Consider the following 18,617-nt stretch of genomic DNA (forward strand, 5'->3'; position numbering starts at 1 on the left):
AACAATGAAGAAAAGTGACCCTCAGATCAGTCAACTTGGATGCCTAAAAGGGGAGATAAAGGGGAGAATCAAAGGGATATGGGAGGGATCCCTGGGTGGCGCAGCAGTTTGGCGCCTGCCTTTGGCCCAGGGCGCGATCCTGGAGACCCGGGATCGAATCCCACGTCGGGCTCCCGGTGCATGGAGCCTGCTTCTCCCTCTGCCTGTGTCTCTGCCTCTCTCTCTGTGTGTGACTATCATAAATAAATAAAAATTTTTTTAAAAAAAGGGATATGGGAATCTTGGGTTGGAAGCTTTTGGGTTTTCTATGTAGAGTATCATGTCATCGGCGAAGAGGGAGAATTTGACTTCTTCTTTGCCAATTTGAATGCCTTTAATGTCTTTTTGTTGTCTGATTGCTGAGGCTAGGACTTCCAGTACTATGTTGAATAGCAGTGGTGAGAGTGGACATCCCTGTCTTGTTCCTGATCTTAGGGGAAAGGCTCCCAGTGCTTCCCCATTGAGAATGATATTTGCTGTGGGCTTTTTGTAGATGGCTTTTAAGATGTTGAGGAATGTTCCCTCTATCCCTACACTCTGAAGAGTTTTGATCAGGAATGGATGCTGTATTTTGTCAAATGCTTTCTCTGCATCTAATGAGAGGATCATATGGTTCTTGGTTTTTCTCTTGCTGAATCACATTGACGGGCACTGAGGGGGGCACTTGACGGGATGAGGACTGGGTGTTATTCTGTATGTTGGCAAATTGAACATTTCACCAATAAAAAATAAATTTATTATAAAAAAAGGGATATGGGAGCTGTCTGTTCTTTCCCTCTTAACATAACGCTGTTTTATAAAGAAAAATGAGAGTTGGAATCTCTGGTTAGTCAGAGATCCTCAGTGTTGACTGCATACTCTCCCTGTGGTTTTCAGGATGATAAGAAATAATAGACAACATTTGTTACTTATGGACTCATTGATTTTACCGAATATCATTGTTGAGTCTTTCTATGCCATTATCGTTGGTGTGTTCTGGCACTGCTGTAGAGCTAACACTTGGCATTTCTATAAACTTAATATTTATTTAGTGCTTTCATTAACTACTCTCATCTCCTTCTATGCACAAATGGGGGAAAAAAACAGTAGGAGATGGAAGTCAACTGATATCCAGTCTTTTTACTGACCCCATTTAGTATGGCCATTAAACATTGAGAAATAATCAACTTTAGACAAACAACACCCTAATGATTGTCTGTTTTTGCTAAGTATGACATAAATTTTGGAAACTTGAATTACCCTCAAGCAATTTAATACATGACATATAATCAATAAATTCCTTATAAGGAAATGTAGGCATTTAGGCTTACAGATAAAGTTTGCTTACTTGCACTAAACCTAGAGAAAAAATAGCATTTAAAATCTTTAAGGCTCCTTTCAATTCTACCACTCTGATTATGAGCAGTCTGGCAGTTACATTATATCATGACAGTATCTGCAGGTACCTCAGTGCTAATTCTCAAATTACCTGAACCTGCATCTTGACTTTCAGTCTACTTTCGACAAAACAGGAATTTGGTGTTCATTCTAATATCTAAACTGACATCTTGTCATCTTTTAATTTATAGATTTCAGTTTACAAGGCAGCACTCCAAAGACTACTTACAGCTTCCTAGCTTTTGGTGCCTAGTAAGAGTTTTTCACCTTAGTAGTTGGCTAAGGTATAAACACCTAAATTTCTCATAAGTAGCATAAGAAATCTAAAAATTTTTTGAAACCCACTGATAGAAGTTTAAAAAAACAAATACCAGTCTTCATTTAAATGTGAATCTTCACTAATCAGTAACCTTTTAATTTGGAAGGATTATCAAGCAGGAAATGTATATAATAGATGCTTAGGTCAAGTGAAATATATGCACTACTCATCAGTCTTGTCATCAACATGGCACCTTTTTAAGTTCTAAGTTGAATAAATATATCCAACTCATCTCAAAACTTTTTGATGCTCTGAAGCTTATTAGTAGTTCTTAGGTAGCTAGTCTGTTATGGATAAGACATCTTATAGAAAGTTTTAATGTGATGTTATTAAATTATAGGCCTTACATTTTTGTTTGATGCCCCTAATCTTATTTCCATGGGCGATTATTGGATTCTCAGGATTAACTTGTGGTTTTGCTACAGCTATATTTAAAAGAAGAGTCCTTAATAATGGTAATGTGTCATATTAGTGGGTTTTATCTTACTTACACTTGTTCTCTAGTAATAATAACCTCCTTTCTTTTAGAGCCCAGATTACTTTTTATTTTTTTAGAGGTTTCTTTTCTTTTCTTTTCTTTTCTTTTTTTTTTGAGAGAGAGAGAGAGAGGATGAGTGGGGAAGGGGGTAGAGAGAGAGGAAAGCAGACTCCCTGCTGAGTAGGGAGCCCTATAATTCAGGGCCAATCCCAGGACCCTGAGATCATGACTTGAGCTGAGGGCAGATGCTTAACCAACTGAGCCACCTAGGCAACCCCAGATTACTTTTAAAATTCTAATTTTGAAGGGTGCCTGGGTAGCTCAGTGGTTGAGCATCTGCCTTTGGCTCAGGTCATGATCCCAGGGTCCTTGAATCGAGTCCCATATCGGGCTTCCCACAGGGAGAAGCAGCGGCCTGCTTCTTCCTCTGCCTATGTCTCTGTCTCTCTCTCTCTCTCTCTCTCTCTCTGTTTCTCATGAATAAATAAATAAAATCTTAAAAAAAATAAATTCTTGTTTTGAAAAATGTCCTAAGGAAAATCTTAAAAAAATAAATTCTTGTTTTGAAAAATGTCCTAAGGAAAAAGTGTAAACACTTATGCTTTAAAAAATAATACTGAAATGAACACTTAAGTACTAATAACCAAGATTTAGAAAGGCAACATCTGGTTCCTCAGAAATAACCAGTTTAATGAACCTTATGCTAGTGATCCTTTTGCTTTTCATTATAGTTTTACCATGTATAAACATTTATTTAAATTACTTACTATTTAATTTTATTTGTTTTTAAATTGATATAAGTGGAATCATACTGAATGTGTTCTTCTGTGTCATGATCTTTTTGTCCTAAGCATTATGTGTTTGAGATTCATATGTGGTGCTATATGTAATAGTTTGTTTTAGGTTGAGTCCTCTGGACACAAGATTTTGAGGTGGAGAATTACAAGCCCAAGTTTCACTTTAGAGTGTTTTAAAGCAGTGCTGTCCAATAGAACTTAATGTAAATAAAGTGGAGAGTTGGGTTATTTTCAGTTTGGGGAAGTGTGAATATTGTAAACAATATTTCTGTATGCATTTCTGTATATGTCTCCTGGTGAATGAATGGAACAGTGTCTCCAGGATATATCCAATAAGCAGAATTACTGGGAGTTAGAAAATGTGTATAGCTGACTTCACAAAATAATGTCAATCCATGTTCTAAAATGCTTATATAGTTTACAGATTACAACTCTTCTTCAATATCTCAGTTGTGTCAACTGAGAGGCTTACTCAGAATATTCAACCATTCATCGGACAAACTTGGGCTTTTTAATATCATCCTCTTTCTCACTCCGGGTAAAGTGTTAAAATAACTTTTACCCTGCAGCGGTTAGCAGGATTCTAAAACAGCTCTCAGTGAGTCATGCTTCTATATAATGCTTTTCCCTAAAGTGTGGGGAGAACCTCTGACTTACTTCTAGTAAACAGAATATGACAAAACAAAACAAAACCAAAAACAAACCAAAAACAAACGTTTAAACCCATGATTAGATTAGATTACATGGTAAAGACAAAGGACTTTTACAGATTAATTAAGGTCCCTAATCAGTTTGACTATGAATTAATGAAAAGAGAGATTAAACTGAGTAGTATTGACTTAATCCGGTGACTGTTTAAGAGGAAACTTGAACCTTTATTGAGGTCAGAGATACTGTCCTATTTGTCTTGAAATAATCAAGTTTCTCTGGGTTCTATAGGCACAAATAAATTAATTCTTCCAACAATCACATAGACTTGCCATCCCTGGCTAGCACCTTGATTACAGCCTGGTGGGACATGGAGCAGAGTGCCCAATAATGCCAAGCCTGGATGCCGGACCCATAGAAGCTGTGAGACAATAAATGTCTATATAAAACTACTAAAAATGTGGTAATTTTCAGAAAGCAACAGAAAATAAATACACCTGCTTAGCAGCAAAGTTTCTGTTTATTTCTATTACAGCATCTTATTTCCTCCATCTATTTCATTTTCTTGGGTCTTTTCCTATTTGGAGTGAGAGACTTTATTATTTCTATATTTAGGAGAATTTTTAATCCATTGAAAAAAGAGACACTGAGGTCAACTGGGTGGCTCAGTGGTTAAGCATCTGCCTACTTGGGATGACTTATCTCTGCTCCATATAGCATTAACCAAAGTGGCTCAGGGTTGAGGTGCCCACTTCCAAGATGGCTCACACACATGACTAGAAAGTTGGTAACAATTGTCATCTGAAAGCTTAATTGAAGGTGATATCTTCGAAGCTGAGTTTAGGTCCATGTGGGCCTCTCCAAGGATTCATTATATTTGTCTCAAGTGCAAATTGTACTCACTCCCAACACCTTACAAAATTCTTGTCCTATTACAGTTTCAGGCTCATACTTGAGGTTCAGGATCACTCTAAATCATGTCCAGATGGAGATGAAGCTCCATGGGTCCCATTTCTGAAATATGATTCCTCTTGATCTAAATATCTGGAAACTACAGAGTCAAATTGTTAGCTCCTCCCACATAACCAATATATAGTGGTGAGATAGAAATATTATAATTGAAACAGATGATTCTATTCAAAAATAGGAGACACACGATAGTCACTTGTCCATAAAAATTCTAAAATCTAGCTGGGAACATGTTGTCAGTTCTTAATTGCAGCTGAGTCCTGCTCTCTAGGAATTATTTTCTGTGACTCATGGCTCCATTTGCTGGGCTTTTAGCCTTGCCCTTAGGTCATTTACCCTGTTCCATAAGAAACAGCTCCTTGTTACAACTGAGTAGCCTTCTAGTCGGCTTCCTGCCCATAGAAGTTTGGAGAGTCAAGGTCATCTTTTCATTTTATACTAACTTAATTCCTTTCTATCCAAACTGATATAATTTATTTTGAGTATCTGCAGGCATTCCGTTAGACAAAAACAGTACTCATGTTTCTTACTGAGACAGACTTCTTTACCGTGGATGGAAAATCATAGGATATAGGACAATGCACTTAAGGTTCTTAGAAGTCTATCTAGTTGAAAGGTACTGCAAGGCAGAAGAAACTATGAGATTATTAAGAGCTTTCTTTTTTTTTTTTTCTAGCAGAAAAATTCAAAGAGGAACTTCTTAAGATTCTTAGGAACTCTATTAGGTATATTTTAAATATTCAGAAAGCTCATAAAGAAAACCTGCTCTGGACCTAGAGATCTTGCGTGATCTTAGAGTCATACCAGTAAAGCACTCTGGATTTGATAAGTTCCCTGAAGCGATTTCCCACATTTAAAGCCTTACCTCCTGAAAAAACTAAGGATGAGAAAGCTTTACTTTTGAACCCAGGAAGTCCTAGTTTCTCTATATTTCCTATAAATTTTGCTCGGAAAATGTGTGTGTGTGTGTGTGTGTGTGTGTTTTTAGCTCCCTTCTCTCTCCACCTATATCTTATTCTATCCACATGGCTATAAGAAATTACTTGCCATTTCATTATGCTGCTAAATCCACCAGCTCACATTATATTTTCTACTTTCTGTATTTATTGTAGGTGACAATGTTGACAAATTTTCCCCACTAAATATCAAGAGTCATCTTTTACCTGACCTAAAATAATGATTTCTTCACTTGTTCACTATCCTTCAAGTTCTCACTGACAAGTCCTCTGATTTCATTAATTACCTTCTTGAAACCCTTCTAGCTTTTGCCTGCCACCAGTCAGTCCCATATCATTGCTGCATGTTTTAAGTTTGTATTACATGAATGCCCCACTTCCAGTAACAAATTCTGTTCTAATTGTCTATTGTTGAATTTTAACCTACCTCAAAACTTAATGGTTTAAGATAGAAACGATAGCTTACTTTGCTCACATATATGCAATTTGAGCAGGGTTGAGTGGTGAAGTCTCATTTCTGCTCTATGTGGCTTCAGCTGATGTGGTTTGACCAGAGTTGGAAGGTCTGCTTCTGACATGATTACTCACATGGCTAGCATGTTGTGTTGGCTGTCAGCTGGAACCTTTACCAGATCCTTTGGTTGGTTTTTTTCCCATATGGACCTCTCCACAAGGCTACTTGGGCATTTTCAGTTTAGTGGTTGGATTTTAAGAGCAGATGGTCCAAGAGACAGGAATTGGAAATTGCCAATTTCTTAACTCCTCAGCCTGAAAACTGACGTAGGTCACTTCTGTCATATTCTGTTGGTCAGAGTCACCCATATTCAAGGGAAGGAAATATAAACACACCTTTTAATGGAAAGATTATCAAAGAATTTAAAGTCATACTTAATTTTCCACAGTAATGTAGCTGTTTACTCAAGGAAAAGGAAAACGGATTTGGGAAACAGCTATCCAGTTTCTGACATATTTATTCCAGCCATTTAAAATAGTATCTATATAGCACCTGGTTGTCTTTGTTGGTTAAGCATCCAGTTCTTGATTTCGACTCAGATCATGATCTGAGGGTGGTGAGATTGAGCTCCATATCTGACTCCATGCTGAGTGTGGAGCCTGCTTAAGATTCATTCATTCTCTCTCCCTCTCTCCCTCTCTCCCTCTCCCCTCCACTCTTTGCACTCTAAAAATTTATAAAAGGGATGCTTGGGTAGCTCAGTCAGTTAAGCATCTAATTTAGGTCATCATCTCAGGGTTTGGGGATGGAGCCCTGTCTCAAGCTCCATGCTCAGCAGGGAATCCCTTTGAGAATTCTTCCCCCCCCCCCCCCGGCCCCACCCCCAACTCAGGCTTGCAGACACATATGCAGTCTCTCAAATCTTTAAAAAAATAATTAAAAATTAAAAAAAATTAAAATTAAACAGTACCCGTATGTTCAGGAGTTATGAAGTTATAGTTACACAAGATGAATTAAGTTCTAGATACCTGCTGTACAACACAGTGCCTATAGTTAACAATACAGTGTCATTTAAAAATGTATTAAGAGGGTAGATTTCATGGTAAGTGTCTTATAAGTAGGACAAGGGGAGAAAGCAAAGAGACAAATTTGGAGGGTGATGGATAGGTTTATTACCTTGTTTATCCAAGGTATATATCCAAACTTAACAAACTGTATACATTAAGTATATGCAATTTTTATTTATTAATTTATACTTCAATAAAACTAAAAATGGTAACCATGTATTTTTAAATTAAGATCATATCAAGTGCTTAAAACTTATGGGTCATGTTTTCTTCTCTATAAATTTAGTTGCAGGCATATAATCATAGAAAATATATTAAAGAGAAACTCAACATGTGGTCAATTTTTAGGTACAGTGTAGACAAGGGATTTCCTATTTGCCTCTTAACATCTGGGAGTTTATAACATTTGGAGAGATGGGCAGCCTGGGTGGCTCAGTGGTTTAGCGCAGCCTTCAGCCCAAAGCCTGATCCTGGAGACCTGGGATCCAGTCCCATGTCAGGCTCCCTGCGTGGAGCCTGCTTCTCCCTCTGCCTATGTCTCTGCCTCTCTCTCTATCTCTAATAAATAATAAAATAAAATCTTAAAAAAAATAACATTTGGAGAGATCTGATACTTAGAAAATTTTTCCTTATACTGTACTAAAGTCTTCTGTATTGAAAATTTTACTCATAGGTACTAGTTTCTTCTTGACCACAAGACAAATTTATCTTTTAATCTCTTCTTATAACAAAGCCCATCATGTATTTGAAGTCAGCGATCATGGTACTCCTGAGTTTGATTTAAGCACTGCTAAATTTTTTTTAAGGTGTAGTATCTTAAATGGAAAATAAATGCCAGTTACACGGTAACCTACTAAATTTTTCATTTTTGTTCTAAGTTTAATTTATATAAAGAGAAAAGGGCAAAATTATTAGTTTAGTCACTGAAATAGTTTTATATTTAAGAAACTTTCTTAAATATAAACTTTCTTAAATATAACTCTCTTGGGATTCTTTTTTTTTTTTTTAAGATTTTATTTACTTATTCATGAGACACAGAGAGAAAGGGAGAGAGAGAGAGAGAGAGAGAGAGAGAGAGAGGCAAAAACACAGGCAGAAGGAGAAGCAGGCTCCATGCAGGGAGCTTGATGTGGGACTCAATCCCAGGACTCCAGAATCATGCCCTGGGCCAAAGGCAGGTGTTAAACTGCTGAGCCACCCAGGGATCCCTCTCTTGGGATTCTAATAAGAATTTTATCAATTGGTAGACCATATGCCATATGCCATAAATTTAATTAAAGGCAAGTATTCAATAAGAGGACAGAAACAAATATCCTCTAATTGAAGATATTGTACTTATATACTTGCTAGAATTATCAGAAACAGAGGATTTGGCATATATAATCCTATTTCAGTATTAGAAATCTGAAGTTGAAAAAAATCATTTTCCAAATTGTGCAAGTTAATGTTAAGCTGAGAACAAAATGAAGATTTCTGATTCTGTGTTCAATGATTACTTATTCGATTACACCATGCTGTTAAGTAATTTGTATATTTAAATCTACATTCAGAATTATCACAATTTATAGTTATGTATAGATCATTTAACCATGTACAGTCTATTCAGATTCAAGGAACCATTTAGTACTGTGAAAAGCCACTAAGAATGTCCAAACAGTTTGAAATGTCATTTTGGCAATCTAAGTATCAAGATATCTAGGAGTAACTGAAGCTGAAAGGACCCAGTAAAGATTCTTTAAATATTTTTGCTGTAGCAGAAATGAATTATTCTAATATATGCAATTTTTTCTCTCTAACTATATTAGCATATTTTTAATTTTCCATAATTACTCTTATTTAATAATTATTCTTATTTACTTTATTACTCTTATTTTAATAATTATTTATTTATTACTGGTTTAATTTTTATTCGCAATTAGCAATATATATTATTTGAATAGAACAGTAATTTCCTAATGACTGTTAATTTAAAAAATAATGTTTTACAAAGAGATCTAACATAGGAGTTTATTAACACTTGGAAGAGGCATCACATAAATATCCAGAAAAACATTCCATCTCCTCTTAAAATTAAGGAACTGTGTGTAGTTGAAAATTTCTCAGATGAAGGTGAAACAGAAGTCTTTTTAAATTATGACAAAACACAAAATCTAGCAAATCCATGGCTGATATTGGTATCTAGGAAGAACTATATCACTCTTCTTCCTTTAAAAAATGTCTATTTTTACCTGACTTAATTATGAGTCAGGACTCATGTTCTGACTCTTCCTATGAATATGAGGATTTCAGGAGAGCAGAGCTGTATGTGTAAGTCCAGATTTCTAAGTCGTATCTCCATTTACCCTGATTTCGTAGGTCTGCAACAGAGGCTCTCAAGTGAAATGTATTTCTCATAAGCAACCTGGGTAATTCTGATGTGCGTGATATATGGGCCAGACTTAGGAAAGCATTGGTCAGTGGCTGCTTTGAGTATAGTTCCAAATTTCACTCCTTAATGTGTAACTTTTAGATTCTCAGTGTTGCCATTCACATTGCCTGGAGGCACTTTTGCTATGGATTTAAAAAGTCAATTGTATAACATATCACGGAATCAATATATGAACTCTGCCCCAGCTGTCCCAGAAAGACAAAGATGGCACAGCTTTATTTGCATTGAAAGATTAGAATTTTATGATACATGGTATGGCCAGAATACTAAGGGTTATTCATCAAATGTGTGATCAAAATCCAGTTCATTCATTCCTGACCCCCCTGAATCTCTCCCATTTATATCCAAAGTTAAGTGACTAACTATATGCCAGTAAAATTCAGTGGGACAAGAAGGCATCTCTGACAGTGGCATCAAGAATCATAGTGGAAAAAACTTTTTTTAAAAAGACTTTATTTATTCATTCATGAGAGAGAGAGGCAGAGAGGCAGAGAGGCAGGCAGAGAGGCAGGCAGAGGGAGAAGCAGGCTCCATGCAGGGAGCCCAACATGGGACTCGATCCTGGGTCTCCAGGATCCCACCCTGGGCTGAAGGCAGCGCCAAACCACTGAGTCACCAGGGCTGCCTGAGAAAACTTTTAAAGCAGATAGATCAAAGGTGTTGAACTTGTAAAACAATCTAAGTAAATGATGAACTGAACTTTGCCAGAGGCAAAAAAGAGCAATAGTAATGGGAAGTGTTGATACCACCTTCAAAAGGATGCCCCATTTATATATAAGGAAACTTAGATCATCAATTAAAATTATTAATGTTTCCACTTAGCAGTGGCTCTCAAACTTTTTAATTAAAGTAAATGTCATAAGCCCTATTAATTAGTAGCTTAATTTGTTTCTTTATGACTTAGGAAACAAAATCCAGCTCTATTTAACTTGAATAATTTTTAACTTGAGGAGAAGGGAGGTAGAGCAAAAGAGGTTCTCTTGAGAGCATGAAATTTTCAAGGTCTGGGTGTTCTGACTTTTAGGACCTTATGTGACTTTGGATGGGCCACTTTAAACCATAGCAGCCATAGTTTTCTCATCAGTAGAACGCATAAATTACAGTAATTGTCCGTAGCCTTTTCAGCACTGTAATGGGATCAGGGAAGAAAGTAAAGATGTATAATGACTTGAGGGGTGGAGTATCTATGTGCTCTTGGCAAAAGTTGAAAGAAGTGAAACAAAAAAGATTTGCATTTACTTATGCCTTTCTGTTTCTCTTCTTCCTTCCTCTGGACCAAACTAAATATTTGTTCCAGCACTTCAACCACTCCTGTCAAACATTTAAATCTCTTTAGCTTTTACTGTACTTTAGTAGCAAATCCAACACCATTTCCTTCACTTCTAAATCCACTCCTGGAGAAAACTCATTATCCAGAGTAGTGACCACTGTAAGCTCAGGGGCCTACTCTCAACAAAGCTTCCAAGCTCTCTGGTCATGTCAATGTGGGTCCAGTTTAGGCTGTCTGTCATTCTTTGTGGGATTTGCTTCAAATCTTTACTACTTACTCCTCTCTCAGGATAGAAACTCGTAGCTATTCTTTTTCACCATCAGCAAGACATCTCCAAGACTCCATTGCGTGACTCAGAAGAACCCATGTTCTTCATTTATTTGAGACCAATTCTCCCATGTGCACTCTGGATCCATTCTCTCCCATTTCAACTGTCTCCCCCATTTATGTCTCTGTTTCATAAAATTGTATTATTTTCTTTATTCATATTTTCCCCAATGTCTTGCCTCTGGCCATATATTCTCCCTCTCTTTGAGTAATCTTATTTACTCCATAATTTCAACTACCACTTATATCCTGGAATTCTTCTAGTTACATCAGCAGTCCAGAATGTTGCTTTGAACTCCAGACTTATCTATGTAATTACCTTCTGGATTGTTCCACTTGATTTCTCTCTCTCTCTTCTTTCTTACCACTTAGGCAATGAGTTCTATCACTTCACTTATTAACCATTGCATAAGTATTTTCATGAGCCTATCAATTTTCCTTATTAACTATTTCATTAGTTTAACTTCAATTAAACTTCCTGCTACTGCCAAATCATTTAAAACAAAAATGTAATTAAGTGGTCTCATGTTTGAAATCCTCTAATGGTCCTCATCAAATATAGTTTAGATGTTAATTCCTTGATGAGATACACAATTTAATAAAGGATTTGACTCCTGCATCTATCTCTGTAGCCTTTTGTTTTCCAAAGCAAGTTCAGAGGAAGATTATTTTGTGGAAAGTTGTGCATGATGGGATACAGGGAATAGGAAGGGAATGGAGGGCTTTGTCAAGTCCAAATACATTTGAGAAACCACTGCTCCTTTTTTTACTCTCAGAGTAGTGGTTTTCAAACTAGTCCCTGAGCTAGTAGCACCAACATTATTAGGTCCTTCATTATATATGCCAATTTTCAGGCCTCACTCTAGACCTGGTCAATCAGGCCCTCTGATAGGGACTGCCAGTGTGCTATCCAGCAAGCCTTCCTAACAATGCTGCTAAACACTAAAATTTGAGAACCACCATCTTAGAGAATCACAGTGCGCATTAGTATATTACTCCAGGAATCTAGAAATAACCTGTTTAACTTTGTTTTAAGCAAACATTCTCTCAATTTGTTTGAGCATGGACTGTGTGTGTGTATGTGTGTGTGTGTGTAAATAATACTAATATCCACTAGAACCAATCATAGAGAAATACACATTGTCAAAAGTTTGTAGGCTCACAATGCTAGTAGTAATTCCCCGGTTATGTATCTGTTGTGTACTTTTGCATTTCAGTATCCCCTTGCTTTACTAAATTCCTTCTTCCAACCTTTCTCTGGCCAACTCTTTAGAGGAAATGTTTCAAAATTATGTACTTATTAAACAAATACATGGAATGCTGCACATTTTATAACAGACTTAGAAATGTTGCTTAAGTCCCATGTTAACATGAAGATGGCATCTGTTATTTTGATACTTATTTTTTCATGTAATGGTTTTCTCTTTATGGAATATCTTCATATTTTCTCATTTGATATTATAAAGGTGTAGTGCATATCTGCTCAGCTTGTCTGTAAAAACTTTTCTGTATTGAAATATCCTTTATAAACATGACCATTGAAAACTTTCTCTGGCTGATCCTACAGCCTGGCAACTTTTACGCATTCAAAAATTCTCTCCTGTTACACTCTCACAGCTTTTCTAGTCCCTTTCTTCAATAATGTATTAAGGAAATAGTGTTTCGTCACTGTAATTCTAATGACCATAATGAAAATCGATCTGCTAAGTTATAGTTTTATAAACTGAATTCCCATTTGTTCATTGTCATTAATCATGATGTATTAAACTTATAGAGTATAAGCATAAATTATAAGGTATATTTTTATTATGATAAATATTAATTTGTAAGGGTTTCAGTAAATATTAGTGTACTTATGACTAGCTTCCTATATTTCTACTACCATTATCTTAATTTTTCTGACCATAAGATCAAATGCCCTAAGACTTCAAAGATATTAATAAAGTGTTGCTTACAAAAATATTAATCTTTAAGAAATCTGGTATGTGTTTAAATATTCATGATTGTATCCCATCCTTTTAAGTATGCAAGCTATTGAAGTGCACTATTAAATTAGGGAAAACTCGATTTATTATGATGTCATGTGGTATGTAAAAACTTAATGATTCAACATCCAGTTTGGTTTATTCTGGGGCAACATACAGAACTTGATGAAAAATGGTACCATCTACAATCCTCCAATGCCATAAAAAAGAGTAATGAAAGTAGAATTTGTGACAACTAAGGGATTTTGGAATTAATACGTATTCAATTACTTTGTTCTCTCCTTCTTTCCATATTACTTTTTGCAGATGACAATAAGTGACTCTGATGCTAGACATGTCATCTAGAATCATTTGCTTTCATTTAATCTCATTACTTGAAATAAGTTAGACACATAATTTGGCTGTATATATGTCATGATGGTTAATGACAGTTTTAATCAAGTTCAGATACATTTGAGAAACAAATGCTGTGGCCATCAGAACTAATTTTATTTACAACCTTTATAATATACCAGGTTTTCCTGATTTCTAAATACATCATAGAGGAAGGAATCTATTGAACTTAAGATAATAAGTAAATAATCACATTATTGTGGCAATAATAAAATCTTGTTCACCAAAGAAAGATAAATTTAAACTGAAAATGTAACTTGAAAGTAGGCAAAGCTGGATACTTGTAAGCCTGTATTGCTGCCTAATTTTCTTCTTGAAGATCTTCTGATGTGCCTTGATATACCTTAGGAATAAAAAGAGGAAACCTACCAAGAAGTTTCAAGTGGTTCTTCAGGACCACATATACAAGGTTCCTAAGAACCTCTGGAGAGTGGTAATCTGAAATAATTTGTGCCAGCCACTATTTTTGGACTAATTTAGCTCTCCAACACTTAATATCTATTGTATTTTGAACATAAAGGTAAATTAGCACTTGGAAGCACCCTAGGAAAATACATGTCCCTAAAGGTATGTTATAGTCTGTGTATGAAGGTTTCTAATAGTAAGTGGATTCAATATAAGGCTATGTTTTAACTGTAACGCGGTGACGACTCACTCAGATCAGGTTACATGTCTTAGCATTAGAAGATATGTATGCAACCATTCTGCAGAGGGTGGCTGATCTTTGGAGGAGACATCATTGGAAATGGCAATAATTTGGGCCAAATAAAATCTAATCCACCTTTTCTACCAGAAAACCCATGAATTTCCTGAGCCACAAACTGAAGTTTTCAGATATCCTGGACCTATAAGCTTATAAATCATTTGGCAAAAATAATGATGGGAGCCATATGCTTCCTACCTATTTGTATACTTGAATGAAAATTGTTTCTGCCTTTATCTTTTTTTGCCTAATTGTTTATAAAGTAAATGTAAAGGAAGTGCTCTAAGAAGAATACCCACCAAACAAAAGAATTGTATGTATTGAGTATGATGTTGATCTGTGAAACATACAAGATCCTTATTGTACTCTGTTCATCTCAATGTAAACTTAGATTATCCTGGACTATACTCTCAGAGTGAAAGCTGGAGAATTCATGAAACATAATAATCAAGGATTCAAATATGATTTAAATACACATACACACACAAGAAAGATAGGTAACTTTTAGTTAACTAGATGCATTTGTGGTCTAGGCCATTCTTGGAACATTTATATACTGTAGAATTTAGCGATAGACTTTGTAACCAGGCAGTCTTGAGTTCTGCCCACTTACCATAAATGTGACTGTGGACAAAATATTTAGGCAAGATAAATTATAAACACGCACACACTCATTAGGCAGGCTAAATTATAAACACATACACGCACACACACACACATCTTGTACACACAGAATTCAACCTCCCTCCAAAGGGATAATTTCTACAATAATTCCTAAGATCATCAACTGCAATTAAGAAAGAGCAACTTCCAACTCAAAATCAAAGGATGTAGAAATGAAAGCCGGGCTTGGCCATTGTGACTTTATATTATGGAATGTCATTCAATGAAGAAAGGAAACCTGAATTTAATAGCGTTGGCTCACATGATGTAAGAATGTTTCCATAACCATTTTTCTTTGATCCTTCCATTTCACAGTGACAAACTAAAGTCATACCATTTAATCTTTTCTTTTACATGTTGTGTGACCTTGTGAGCAGAGTAAGAAACATGACATTCCTCGAGACGATCAGGGACCAACCACCAAGAATTTGGATTTTTGGCCCCAACTTATTACACTGATGGTCACTATTATTGATGAGGATAAAACTGCCTACACACCTGTCCTGAATCAGTAAGTACACTGTCTTGGAAATGAATGGATTTTATTCCATTAAAGTTATGAAAACATAAAGTATTTGAAGCATGATTTATCCTCTCATGGTTTATACTTTCATTGGAAAAGTTTGTTTTCCAAAATTAAGTTATGTAAAGCAGCATTTTTCTACTTTCATCAGTAAATATCAATTTAATGGTGTTATGATTTTTTAGTTTAAGCCCCATTGAGTGAGATTGTTTGGGTATAGAGACAAATATTTCCCCAAATTTATTTTTATTTGATGTAGAGTTTCTTCTTTGGTTCCTTTCATAACTATCTCCTGTCTCAAAAAAAAAAAAACAAAACAAAAAAAACACTCTAAAAAACTATCCCATTGCATTTCCCCTAAAACTAAGAAGAATGTTGAAAGGTTAGTATTGAACATATTTCTTTGTGACTTTGTAATAATAAAGATTTGTCAAGAGAAAACCTGCTTTCAAAATAGTTCTATACCATGTATTTATTACGATATTTAATGGAATGAATCAATTTCTCAAATAACAATGTAAGCCTGTGCCTCCATGCATATAATTTACAATTTATGAGCAGATAGACAAGTGGATGAATTAAAATTCATAGCTATTCTAGAATAACAGATTATAGAAGAGTCTAAAATTATTAATCTATTAAAATGCCACTTGCTAGGAGACCTTGGGCGCATTATCTAATTACCCTGGGTCTCGGTTTCCTCCTAGATTTCTAGATAATATCCAAGACCCAGTCCAACTTTAGTGTTGCATGTTTAGGATTTATTTTATGCCTACATGTTGAGGGCTCTACAGCAAACACAAAATAACATCTGAATCTGCCAACCAGGCGCTTGCAATGTGATTAATAGAGCATCCTGACATATTGGTAATACCTGAAATACTCTGGGCAACAGGGATAGCAGATAGACAAACCATGTAGTAAAGTGTGAAGTAGACTCAGACTTACTATAGAAAACTGATTTTATTAATTCTCTATAATGGTCAAGACAGGGTCAAATAGCTTACTTCGAATCCAATTGTAATTTCAATTACAGAAGGAATAAATTTAAGATCCCCAAATTTTCATCCTTGCCTTGCTTCTTAACCATTGATTTTCACCTGCCTCCAGTTCCTAATTGTGGAGAAATTGGTCCTCTTTGGTATGCAACCATGATAGCATCATTAGGTTTATGTTTATACTTTCTTCTCCCTTTCCCTGTTATACTCACCCAATATGCCTGAAGACCAGTGTCTCCTGATGACCATCTATGGAGACTGTGCTGTTTTATTTTTCTTCTGATAGCTTAGGATCATATCTTCTCTTTTACTTTTTTACTATTTTTAAAGGTTTTAAGTATGTATGTAGAGAAAGTGAGAGAAAGCACAAGCAGGGGAAGGGGCAGTGGAAAGGGGAGTGAGAATCTCAGGGAGACTTCTCCCTGAGCTTTGAGCCCCATGTCAGGCTCAGTCCTATGACCCTGAGATCATGACCTGGGCTGAAATCAAGACTCAGATGCTTAACTGACTGAGCCACCCAGCTGCCTTTCTCTTTTTTTTTTTTTTTTTTTTTGCCTTCTCTTTTAATATATGCAAATTCACTGTTCATTCTGGTCAGCTTTATGGAACATATATGTTTTCTCTATTTTTTTTTAAATATTTTATTTATTTATTCATGAGAAACACAGAAAGAGTGGCAGAGACACAGGCAGAGGAGGAAACTGGCTTCCTTTGGGAGTGTGATGCAGGACTTGATCCCAGACCCCAGGGGTCATTCCCTGAGCCAAAGGCAGACACTCAACCATTGAACGACCTAGGTGTCCCCCTTCATTTTTTTAAAGATTTTATTTATTAGAAAGATAGAGAGATAGTGAGCAGAGGTCGGGGAGAGGAAGAAGCAGGCTCCCTGCTCAGCAGGAAGGGCTTGATCCCAGGACTCTGGGATCATGACCTGAGCTGAAGGCAGACTCTCAACCAACTGAGCCACCCAGGGGCCCCTCTTTCATTCTTTGAACCTTCTTTAAGACAGAAGAGATTCCCTAAAGATAAGGAGATCCATACTTACTTTGTGCCCTTGAGCTAGGTTAGGCCATTTGGTAAATGACTATTGAATGAAAACAAACATCTTAAAAAAGCTAATTAAAAGTTATATGACAAGATTTTATTTTAATCAAAGAAATTCTTTACATTTACCAAATATCAGAAATCCAGGTATAACTAGTAAAAGATACATCATAAAATCATGGAATCAATTAAAGTTTATCAGAATTATTTTTAGTCATATTCTTTGAAACATATACAAAGATTTTATTTGACTTTTTGGAAATACATTAAAAGAAATGGAGAAAATACATTTAGTTATGGCAGAAATAAAATTTAAATTATGAACTAAATTAAGTCTACTAAGTATAAAAAAGAACAGTGAGACAAGGAAAAGAATATGTTTGTTTTGTTTTTTATTTTTGTTTTTAATGCCAGAGTTTAGAGTCTTTTTTTTTTAATATATATATGAAAACCAAACCCTAAAAAAGTCTTGAATGCCTTCCCTGTATTTGGAATCTATGTTTTATGATTGTATTTGCTCAGATTTTGAGGATGTTTTAAAGACTTATTCAAATTTTATGACAATTTATAATAATTATAGAAGGAAGAATTAAGAAGAGGGTTTTGTTATACTAATATATATTCCAGGCATATATATTGGTTGAATGAATGAAGAAATTAAAGTAAACCTGTATATGTAATTGACATTTGTTCTTTCTATTCCGACTTCATTTTAAATTGGTGCCCTAGATTATTTAAGCAATATTTATTCATATATTAAAAATTTTACAAAGTAGCTTTCTAGATGCTAATAGAAAATTCACTATTTTATTGAGATTGAAAACCATTAATTAAAGTATTTTCAGATCTTTAGGTGTGGTTCTCTCTCCTTTCTTAACATTTATTGTAGTATAATTGAATACAATAAAACTACAAATTTGAATTATACAATTTGATTAGTTTTGACATACGTATCTAGCTGCAAAACCCTCACCACAATCAAGATAATGAAGTTATTTATCACCCTAGTAAGTTTCCATGTGCCTTTTGTAACCTACCGCAGGCAACCATTGCTCTGCCTTCTTGATACTGTGAATTAGTTTAGAAATTTTACCCCTTTGTAAAAGAGTCATATGTACATTTTTTTTTTGTCAGACTTCTTTCACTCATTACCACTATTCTGAGATTCAAACAGGTTGT

At 35.4% G+C, this 18,617-nt stretch overlaps 1 protein-coding gene across 1 annotated transcript in view; it reads left to right on the top strand.

Moving 5' to 3' along the window:
- Window positions 1–18,617, top strand: part of UNC13C (unc-13 homolog C) — a 542,478-nt gene that overhangs the window by 324,755 nt on the left and 199,106 nt on the right. Inside the window, 1 exon segment of the mRNA XM_038580464.1 lies at window positions 15,251–15,384. Coding sequence (XP_038436392.1) covers window positions 15,251–15,384 — 134 coding nt within the window.

The sequence above is a fragment of the Canis lupus genome, chromosome 30 (genome assembly GCF_011100685.1).
Source record: "Canis lupus familiaris isolate Mischka breed German Shepherd chromosome 30, alternate assembly UU_Cfam_GSD_1.0, whole genome shotgun sequence".
NCBI lineage: Eukaryota > Metazoa > Chordata > Mammalia > Carnivora > Canidae > Canis > Canis lupus.